Source organism: Myotis davidii, unplaced genomic scaffold, assembly GCF_000327345.1.
Source record: "Myotis davidii unplaced genomic scaffold, ASM32734v1 scaffold642, whole genome shotgun sequence".
Taxonomy (NCBI): domain Eukaryota; kingdom Metazoa; phylum Chordata; class Mammalia; order Chiroptera; family Vespertilionidae; genus Myotis; species Myotis davidii.
Window position 1 is genome coordinate 394721 of NW_006293957.1, and position 10798 is coordinate 405518.

Consider the following 10798-nt stretch of genomic DNA (forward strand, 5'->3'; position numbering starts at 1 on the left):
GGACAACAGTCACTACAAGGGCTTAAATAATTCTACTGAAAGCATAGTACAGAGCACAATCTACAATCACACCCCAGTCAATCCTTTGCAAAAGCAGTGTTTACAGACTCTCCCTCTAGGACAATCTCACAGTGGCCGCACCAACGCTGCCAGATTTACTCTGTTTCTAGGAGCGTTGGTTGTTTGCAATTTTCACTGTGATTCTCTTAACAGCTCTGAGGCAAGAACTGGTATTTTAACATCTGACCTAAGCAAATAATAAATATCACCACTTTTAAACAGTACAAGAGCTGCAACAATGCTTTTAAAAAAATGCATATTTCTGCTGTTGAAATTATTTTAGATACTTAGAAACATTTCAAAACAACATGTATGAAGTGAAATATGACTTGAATTTATAAAATATTCCCTGGAATAAATTATTCAATATAAAAGTTGATTTTGTGCTAATTTAGAGATGCATAATTCTTTAAAAATTGTATTGCATTTTTGTTTTAAACATAAGCAAAAAATCTGGGGTAAAGGTGCTATTTTTTTTTTAGTAAATAATTTGGCACATTCTAGGAAAATAATTTTCAAAAATAAGTCACTTTCGAAGTTTAGAAATACATCTGGACATTGAAAAGGCAACATGAATTGTTGATTGAAATATTTTTTGTGAAACTATTTCCAGAAAATTAGATTCCAATTTTATATTTCAGAAACTTGTTCAACAAAAAAAGCACAGAGAAAGCTTAGAATAAAGACATTGAAATCAATCCTAATGTGCCTTTAATTCCAGAGATGTTTACAGTTATCTCTAGATAACTGAAGATTAACTTCTGTTATATTCTGGTACCTTTAGAGTTTTGTTTTTATTTTAATTATTTAAAAGGATGACAGACAGGAGCAACATGTTTTCAAAATGCTCAACTGTGAGACCAAATAATGGTTTCTAAGGTTTTTCAAATTATTAACTATGGTACTGTATCATACTTCCTTCCTCTTTAAATATTTCACTTACTGGATGAACTTAGAAATTTAAGAGTAAAAGTAAGAAGGAAAGAAGTTTCATGCAACATTTTTTAACTTTAAAATTTCAAATAAGTCATCATCTGCTTTTTATTTTTATTTTTTTTAAAATATATTTTATTGATTTTTTACTGAGAGGAAGGGAGAGGGATAGAGAGTCAGAAACATCGATGAGAGAGAGACATCGATCGGCTGCCTCCAGCACATCTCCTACTGGGGATGTGCCCGCAACCCAGGTACATGCCCTTGACTGGAATCGAACCTGGGACCTTTCAGTCCGCAGGCCGACGCTCCAACCACTGAGCCAAACCGGTTTCGGCTCATCTGCTTTTTGAAAAACATGTTATACTAGAAACAAGTCTCTAACATTAATTCTTGCTATCACTTTTAATAATCAATTTAATTTAAAAAATTAATTATGGGCTTGTACTTACACACTATCTGTAATGTTTTGCATTCACATACTATTTTAACATTTCTAAGAATAGTGTTTGCCTTTTCTTATGTATCTTCTTTACTATTTAGATGACAAATGATTTTGAAGATTTATAGTTTGTCAAATAAAAATAAATCAAGGTTAACCTTAGCTTAAGTAGATCCAAGCTAGTAAGTATTCTTAAATGCATGGCAATTTAGATAAAAATATCTATGAATCTCACTGTTAAGAGATGGGAAACATTCTGAAGGAGCAAGTTATTTGGTACTACCTACCAACATGTAAACTCACTCACCTTGACGAACATTTCAAAATTAAATTATCTTAGATGAAAATTATTAAATTCAGTCAAAACTATTAAAGCAAATTTTAAGTTTGTGAAATTTGATGTCAGTATATTAAAGTTTCACCCTTCAGGGCCAGTCAAATTTTTGGTAATGAATGGAATCATGCTCTGCTGTCCCCCCTCTAAAGTGTTTTGACCATGTTGTAATATAATCACATTTATTTTATGCTCTATTCAAAGAAAACTGTCTTACTTTCTGCGCCTAGAGGTTGTTTTATCAGACTAAGGCATTGATATTTAAAAGGCATTACAGAAGTATAAAACATTTAAGTGAATCCATCACATACGCAGCGTTTTCTGGAGTAGCAGCTACACGGTACAGACATCGCCACTGACCAGAGAGTGAACTCTGTGCCGGATTCTTCATTGTCTTCACAAGTTACAGAACAGAAATCATAAAACCAGAAATCTCAAATGATTCAAATGTCTAAAACAGCTGTTAATGAACTTGTATCATCTCTGAAATAGAAATTTCTAATGAGAGGGCCCTTTCACAATGGAAAAGTCGAGAGGATATTATCTTAATGAAAGTCTGTGCCTGAAATGAACAGACTGTTGGGATTAATATACTATTTTGAGTGTATTAGTTCTAAAATTCATATGTGGTTCTACTTTATAACATTTTCTTCTGATCTTTTATTTTTCCCCTTAAGGATGAGGTGTGAGGTACACGTGAGCTGGTTTCTACAACAGTATAGATGCATGTACATATAAAAAATATGGTTGTAAAAGGAGCATGTATTTTGCAAATAAAGCATATTACACACAAAATATAAATAACTTCCCTTTTAAAGATTACTGAGAATAAAGAATACAGAACCTGGTTATAGGCACTTAGCATCGCTATCAAACACAGTCATCAGTAACTCACTTCAACAAGAAGTGTTTCTCACAAGATCATGGCGTTGGAAGGTCCAACTTTGGACAGGATGCTTTCTATGGCAAAATAGTAATTACCAAAAAAAGGAAAGATGGTGGTAGGAGAAAAACAGTCGAAATTTTCAGGCACTTTAAGCTTTTTTGGCCTTTACATCAACTTTTATGTTAAAAATAAAGTTGGTGGAGAAGCTAGCTCACTTTGAAGGTAAATGGCTTTTATGTGATTGGCGAGTCTTGGTCAGATCATGCATTTTTAAAGCACAGAACCAACAGCCTCTAATATCTTCCTGGGTGGTCATAAGTCATATTTTCTTCTAATTCGATGGCAGCAGAGAAATCCTGGCAAGCATGTGTGTACACACACACCATTATCAAGGCCTGACAAACTATTTCTCATAAACTACGCAGCATCCTAAACAGATGATAATCCATAGGCTGTTTACAAAGGTCGAGTACAAATCAATGCGCTTCCTCAGGCAGGAGGCAAGGACACATTCCTCCGACTCTGCTGAATTCACTGATCTTCTTAGGCTTTCACAGAAAGCACCCTTGTACGAGCAGGTAATTCAACACCCGGAGTTTGACTGGAGACTCACCCATCAGGACTGAAGTCTCGATGTAGTTCATAAAAACCCGATTTAAAAAGGCATCAGAAACCACACTTAGAGTAAAGCTGTCCGTAGGTAAAGAGTGAAGTTCTGGAGTCCCCAGCTCATACTCTGCAGAGCACGGAAGGTGCCCAGGGCAGCCTGTGAGGGTAAGGGGAGGACAGAGCCTGCGAACCGCCAAGCTCCTTATCCCACTCTACTCCCTCCGTGCCCTGGAGAAGTCGGTCGAGCGCAGTCTGGAGTTTCTCCTCAGGATTGCTTCACTGTCAAATCTTTACATCTTGGGATTCAACCATCTTTGCCAGCGTCTTCTTGATCCGCAGAGCCGTGAGTCTGGAGGCTGGGTTGTGGGCCCAGCATTCTGACATCAGCTTCAGCACTGCTCGAAGACACTGAAAAGCAAACAGAATGCAGGTTGCAGATAAACATCTTTGGCCAAACTCATCATCCCTCCCTCAGGGGACTGGGTTCCACCTACCTCATCACTGTTCCATCTATTAGACACAATTGGCCGCAAACGTTTGACACACACAACCTCACGCATATCTTCATACGATGGGTCACTGGGCACCATGTTGTAATATGGCAGTTGGTACTCCTCTACTATTCCTGCAGAGAGGAAACAGCGGGCACAATGGTGGCCAGACAAAATATACCAATCTACTCAGCGCCTCGTACTAAACTATGGAGCTAAAACTGACTCCTACATAAGGAAGAAAAACAGAGTGGGTCATTCACTTTTAATAGTAAATGTATGTTGTTCTCTTTTTTTATGTCTAACTAGAGAGGCCCGGTGCACGAAAATTCGTGCACTCAGAGGGGGTTCCTCAGCCCAGCCTGCACCCTCTCACACTCCAGGACCCCTCAGGTAGGGTCCCTAGGCCTGGCCTGAGATTAGGGCCTATCAAGGCTTTCCTTCCCTCGGCTGCAGGCAGCTGGCCCCACCCCCATCGCTGCCACTACTTGCCATCTGTGCGGGGTCAGCCCGGCGAGGGGCCGTGGTGGTTTTGGTCTCTGATTGTTTTGGTTGTTATGTTTATGGTGGCTGGCCTTTTATTATATAGGATTATTTCCCCTATGCCTATCAGGACCCCCATCATAGCTACAGACATAACAATATTCAAAAAAAAAAAAAAAGCAAGGGAAACACTCACTTACCCTAAATGTTAACCTAATTATTTGTTTCTCTACATTGTTCCTACTAATAGGTGCAGCAGAAAGACAGCCTGATATGTAGCAAAGAGAAAACCCAGTAGGCCTTAGACAGCCATCCTGGGAAAGGCTGGCCTGCAAGGCTGCCGTGCTAGTGTCTGGGAACTTGCAGGCAGGCAGCTCCCTAAGTGTTGAGAGCGGTGCATGGGGCCTCGACTATTTGTGCAGACAGCAGGGTTGGTGCTGAGCACCTGCTCGCGCTCTGCATATGGAATTTTGGAACACGCTAGGCAGAGGGCGCCTACCTGACCAGCTGCCAATAAAACCACTGAGAACTAAGTCTCTAACTACTTCCCAGGTATCAGCATTTCTCACATCACACGCTGGAGGAATTCAGTGCATCCTGTGTGGCTTCCCTGGGAGAGGCCTTTGGAGGCGGCTGTCCGATTTCCTCTGAATTTTGCCCCTGGCACCTTTTCTCTTTGCTGATTTTGCTCTGTATCCTTTCCCTAGACTATATGTTAGCTGTGAGGACAACTATGTGCGTCCTTCCAGTGATGTTACAGACCATGGGAGTGGTCCAGGGGATCCCTGACATCTCAACTATGTAACAGGAGCGGTTACTTTCTGAATGAGGAGGGTGCAAACCTAATGGGAAACACCCCCACCACTCCTACCCCCTGTGATGCAGCGCCGAGCCATCTCCCAGATGATCAGGCCGAAGCTGTAGATGTCTGCCATGATGTAGGGCTGGAAGTGGTTCTTGTTGAGGCTCTCGTCCAGCACTTCCGGGGCCATGTACCGCCGGGTGCCCACTCTGGTGTTCAAGGGCACGTCCACTTCATTTGTATCGCTGAGACAGGAGGCAGATGATGTCCAGGTTGATGGTTAAGAACAAAATAGTTTTTCTTCCATTTTTGTTGTATGTTGTAAAAGTCAGACTCTCCCCCCCTCTCCAAATAAATAATAAAAATCTATCTATCTATCTATCTTTCTAAAACTCCACATTCTTTTATCAGAAACTATTGAGGCCAAATATATTTTTAAATTTAACATCTTTCAGAGCTTATAAAAGTAATATACCCTGTAAGTATATGATACCAATCCTAGACCTTCCCCAGCAGAGTCTAGAGCAGGACACTTCACAAGCTTACTACCACGTGTGCACTGAAAGCCAAGCATGAAGTTGCTATCAAGCTGGATAAAGACAAGATACCTTGCATGAGTACAGGTAGTTTTGTCACCAAACAAGTGTGGTGTCTCTCAGAAAAAGGACAATACCGAACGTAAGCTAACATGGTGGGTAATTGTGTCTCAGAGCAAGTGGAGGTGAAGGGACACTGAGAAGAGTTATTTGCCTGTCCATTCTCCTGTGACACAGGGTTACAATTCCTTCCTTATAGGTCCAGCCAATGCGGGCGGTGCAGTGGTGCCTACATAGTCACAGTGCTGTAATAAGTGACGCTCACTGGGTTTTCAATTTGTGAGGTAAATTTTAGAGCTGGAAGACATGAATGCTTTTTGTGTAGGTCCCCAGTTCTGGAAAGTACTACGAAGCAGAGATTAACTTCTGGAGTGCCAGGGAGCGCGATCACGCTCCTCCTGTCTTTCCCCTAAAGTGCCAGGAGCACGTGCCTCCTGCAGTGTTCCTATTAGGTGCTAGTAGTTCACTCTTTATTGACAGATGGCACCTAAGTGCAGATTACTTATGAGGCTGAATGTTTGTAGTTCTAAAATTAATCACTGCCATTTATCTGCCTAATTTTCACATTTTTTCCCCTAAACTGCTGTAAAATTAGCAAAAATGCCTTGGCAATTTTAGCATAGTTCCTAGGATATTGGTTGGCACTCAAAGGGTTAATGTAGTCTATATTTTCTTATATAGCATCTGATGAATATTTGAGCCAATTAACACTACACTGACTAAAAACAAACAAGATCAGAATACTGGAACAGCCAGAAAGATGATTTAATTTTTTAATATTTGTTTTATTATGGACTAATATTTTTGTGGTTTAAAAAATTTTTTTAAATATTTTCATTGATTTTAGAGAGGAAGGGGGAGGGAGAGAGATAGTAACATTGATGAGAGAGAATCATTGATTGGCTGCCGCCTTCATGCCCCACACTGGGAATTAAGCCCTCAACCTGGGCATGTGCCCTGACTGGGAATCGAACCGTGACCTCCTGGTCAACCACTGAGCCATGTTGGCTGGGCTGGACTAGTATTTTAATATTATGACCTGAAATTAATTCTGAAATGTGAAATAGCTGTATTCTAGAAGCTATAACATTAAAATCATTTCAATAGTTAATAATATCCTAAAGATGTTATAATTCTAATTATTTAAAACTATTAACGACGTACAGTGAGGCCTTGACTGACGAGTGTCCCGACTAACAAGTTTTTTGAGATACCAGCTGTCTCTTGACCGAATTTTTGCATTGAGTTGACAGAGTAATTTGAGTTAACGAGCTCCTTAAGGTCCCACTGTAGCAAGTTGTGATGAGAAACGCATGTCTACTCCAGGTGGGGGAGTATAAATTGATGCAGGCTCTCTGAAGGGATAATGTGCAATATGCCTCAATTTAATACACACATGCCGTTCGTCTAGCCCTTCTAAGGAACCCATCAAGACGAAGTACTTGTATAAATGTGCAAGGATTAATATATATCGATAAAATACAATGTTCATTAAAGTATTTTTAAATAGAGACAAACCATAGGCAACTTTAATGCCTGTGAGTCGGGTCATGAAATAAGTTATGTTTTGAAAAAATGGCAGCAACACTATGAAAAAGAATGAAGTAGATCTACATAAACTAAAATAGAAGAATGTCTAAGACAATAAAAAACAGGAAATAAAAAATTATGTAGAGTAGAATGTAATTTTTGTAAACAAAACCAACCAGGACAAAACCCCAATCATACAGTTCTGTGAGCACAAACACATCCTTGGCTGTCCTAAATACCAACATGCAAATACTTCTAGAGATTAATAGAATTCCAAAGAGTAGGCAAAGACCACTTACCTATTGAACTTAACTGCAAGGCCCAGGTCAGCAATACAACAACTTCCATTTTTCTTAATGAGAACGTTTTTGCTCTTTAGGTCTCGATGAGCAATTGCGGGCTTCCCTTGGGTGCCGTAAATCTCCGTGTGCAGGTGGCACAGACCACAGGCAGCTGAGTATGCCAGCTTGAGCAGGGCCCTGGTGTCCAGCGTTGTACACTTCAGGAAGTCATAGAGAGACCCGTGCTCATGGTAATCGGTGATCAGATACAGCTGCGTCCAGGAGCCGGTGCCTTTAATGTCTGCGGCTATAAAACCTGGTCGTGGGTGAGTTTCAAGGTTAGTTATCAGAGACGGCATGGAGAGTAATGAAGGCTCCCAGGGTCATGATACATATAACTCTACACTTCTGCAATACATTTACAATAATATTAATGATCATCCTGAAAATGATAATAGTATGACTAAGAAAATCACATATCATATAATAACCTGGGGGAGTTATCATCTACATGACTCTCTGAGCATGAAAAAGAAGACACATGGAAAGGACTCTCAATTTCAAATTGAAAAGTGGACACACTAAAATTAAGTTAAAAATGTTCAACGAGCCAATTCCATGTGCCCATCAATGCCTCCTCACACCTGCCAGCTCTCTTGACGAGCAGGTCCATAATGCTGGCCCCTTTCCTTTCCTCTCTCCCTTCAGAAAAAGGTCGGCAAAAGTGCTGAGTAGTGCCCTGCCCCTAACTCATGTCCACCTGGTGCCTGTAAATGCGACCTTATTGGAAATGTAATCAAATCCAGATGAGGTCATACTAGGTTAGGGTGGTAATTCAATGACTAGTGTCCTTGTGAGAGGGAAATGTGGACACAGACATACAGGAAGCAGGAGTGCCGTCTCTCAGCCGAGAGCATGGACTGCTGGTGTCACCAGACCCAGAAAGAAGCAAGGAAGGGTGGTTGCTTCAGAGCCTTCAGGAAGCATGGCCCTGCCGACACCTGGATTTAAACCTCAGGCCTCCACAGCTAAGAGGGAAGGAGTGCCTGTTGTTTTAAGCCGCCATTTGTGGTGATTTGTTATGATGACCTTAGGAAACTACTGTAAGTGCCTACTATACTCTTGGCAATGTACTATGCACTGTCTATACGAAGGGAAATGATATAGTAGCTGGAAAGAAAGGCCGGGGAAGCTAAAAACTCCTGAATGACTCTGCTGTTGTGTAAATAAATGGGGTTGTGGGGTGGGGAGGTAGAAACCTACTAAGCTACATCATATGGTGGTGGTGGCTTAGCTTACAAAAGGCATATATAGTTACCCTAGAAAATTGCTTAAATTTAGCTATAAAATACTTGGTTTTTGTTAGATATGAGTTAGTCCAATAAGCTGGCATTACTTTGAAATTCTTTGTTGTTTCCTCAGCAGCCTAGTAAATACAGTGGCTAGTTAGCATTTAGAACTCTCAGAGCCCACACCCCACTAACCCTTGTCAGAAAATGGAATTGGCTGAAAGAATGTGTACCCACCGAGGATGTTTTCATGGCGCATCAGCACCGTCTGGTAGATCTCCGTCTCACGAAACCAGCTAGCTTCTTCAGTGGTAAAGAACACTTTGACTGCCACCTTCTCACCACGCCATTTACCCATCCACACTTCTCCATATCGACCTTTACCAACTTGCCGAACCATCTGAATCTGTTTGGCAATAGTTCGCTGAACCTTCATTAAAAAAAATGTTTTGAGTTCTTGATGAAAAGAACCTATTAAGACTGAGAAAGTGGTCTGATAGTTCATCCCATGAAAAAAGATGGTATATAAACAAACTCCAGTATTAAACATTAAAATGTATTTAAAAGAAGATGACACAATAAGCAATATATTCTGATATCACAAACTGTTTACAAAAAAGTTCAAAGTAATTGCCTTCCCTGTGCACATAAGCCTCCGGGTGATCTCCTTCAGACTCTGGGCTGGCCGCCCGACTGGCCCTGAGAAACAGAACTAGAGAAATGGTGTCCTGCGGGCAGCCCTGAATTTCCTGCTGTTCTAGGAGCTCTGGAGCATGAGCAGTGCTGTGCTGACACGGCATGCACACACACCACACCGCCTCACTCTAGCTGAGTGCAGCCAGGAGAAAACTGCCAGCAGACCCACTGGATTGGGAGAAAGAAGACATGTTTGCTGCTTTAAGCCGTTACTCTTTGGGGTGGTTTATTATGCAGTGAAATCTAAATGACAGTTAAAAGTCTTCAGCTCAGTCTCTCAGATGGACATAGTCTGACTCATCATTTCCTGTATTCACATCATCCTCACCCCTTCCATTTCAACTGTTACTTTTATTTATTTTTCCCTTTAACTGCTACCATTCTTTTTTTTCTTACTGAACTTATGGGGGTGACACTGGTTAATAAAATTACACAGGTTTCAGGTGCACAATTCTATAATACGTCATCTGTATATTGTATTTTGTGTTCACCACCCCAAGTAAAGTTTCCTTCCACCACCACTTACCCCCCTTTAACCTTTTCTACCCCGCTTTCTCTCTGGTAATCACCATACTGTTGTCCGTGTCCATGAGTCTCTTTTTTTCTTTACTTAATCCCTTCACCCTTCTCACCCAGCCTCCAACCCCCTTCCCCTCTGAGACTGCCAGTCTGTTCTCTGTATCCCTGAGTCTGTCTCCACTGTCAGTTTATCCATTTCAACTTTTAGAATTACTCAACCTCATTCCCGTCTCAGAGCCTTGTGCACACGCAGCTTCCTTCACTGGTAAGTGCTGCTCTTTTGTTTAACATCTACATAGCACACATACACTTCTCAGTTGCCGCACTCATCACAATTATAGTTTCTTATTGTTTATCTTATAGATCTGTTTGAGTTCCATCCCACCCTGCTCACAGGACATAGGTAGTTTCTGAGAACACACTAAGTGCTTTCATAATATCTCTTTTTAAAAAACTATATATATTTTATTCATTTTTTACAGAGAGGAAGGGAGGATAGAGAGTTAGAAACATCAATGAGGGAGAAACATGGATCAGCTGCCCCTGCACACCCCCTACTGGGGATGTGTCTCCAACCAAGGTACATGCCCTTGACCGGAATCGAACCTGGGACCCTTCAGTCGGCAGGCCAATGCTCTATCTACTGAGCCAAACCGGTTAGGGCTCATTAATATTTCTTGAAAGTAATATGTTAATTGCTACCATTCGTGGTCACCCTAAGTTAAAAAGAACACTAAGGTCCAGTGTAGATTGTACTTAAAATGGGCCAAATTTTGTTAATACCTGAACTAACTCTATGTATCATTTTATTACAGATCCTTTTGTAATTTTTTTCAAGAGTCAAGAT

The 10798-nt window shown here is 40.8% G+C and overlaps 1 protein-coding gene across 3 annotated transcripts in view; it reads right to left on the reverse strand.

The window, feature by feature from the left end:
• Positions 1 to 2337: 2337 nt before the first annotated feature.
• BMPR1A (bone morphogenetic protein receptor type 1A) overlaps positions 2338 to 10798 on the reverse strand; it is a 95930-nt gene continuing 87469 nt past the window's right edge. For all 3 annotated transcript variants that reach the window (XM_006767906.2, XM_015566662.1, XM_015566663.1), the window contains 5 exons: positions 8974 to 9166; positions 7466 to 7763; positions 5110 to 5285; positions 3759 to 3889; positions 2338 to 3672 (listed from right to left, as the gene is read on the reverse strand). In XM_006767906.2, coding sequence (XP_006767969.1) covers positions 3547 to 3672; positions 3759 to 3889; positions 5110 to 5285; positions 7466 to 7763; positions 8974 to 9166 — 924 coding nt within the window. In that variant the 3' untranslated portion in view covers positions 2338 to 3546. The remainder of the gene's footprint in view (positions 3673 to 3758; positions 3890 to 5109; positions 5286 to 7465; positions 7764 to 8973; positions 9167 to 10798) is intronic.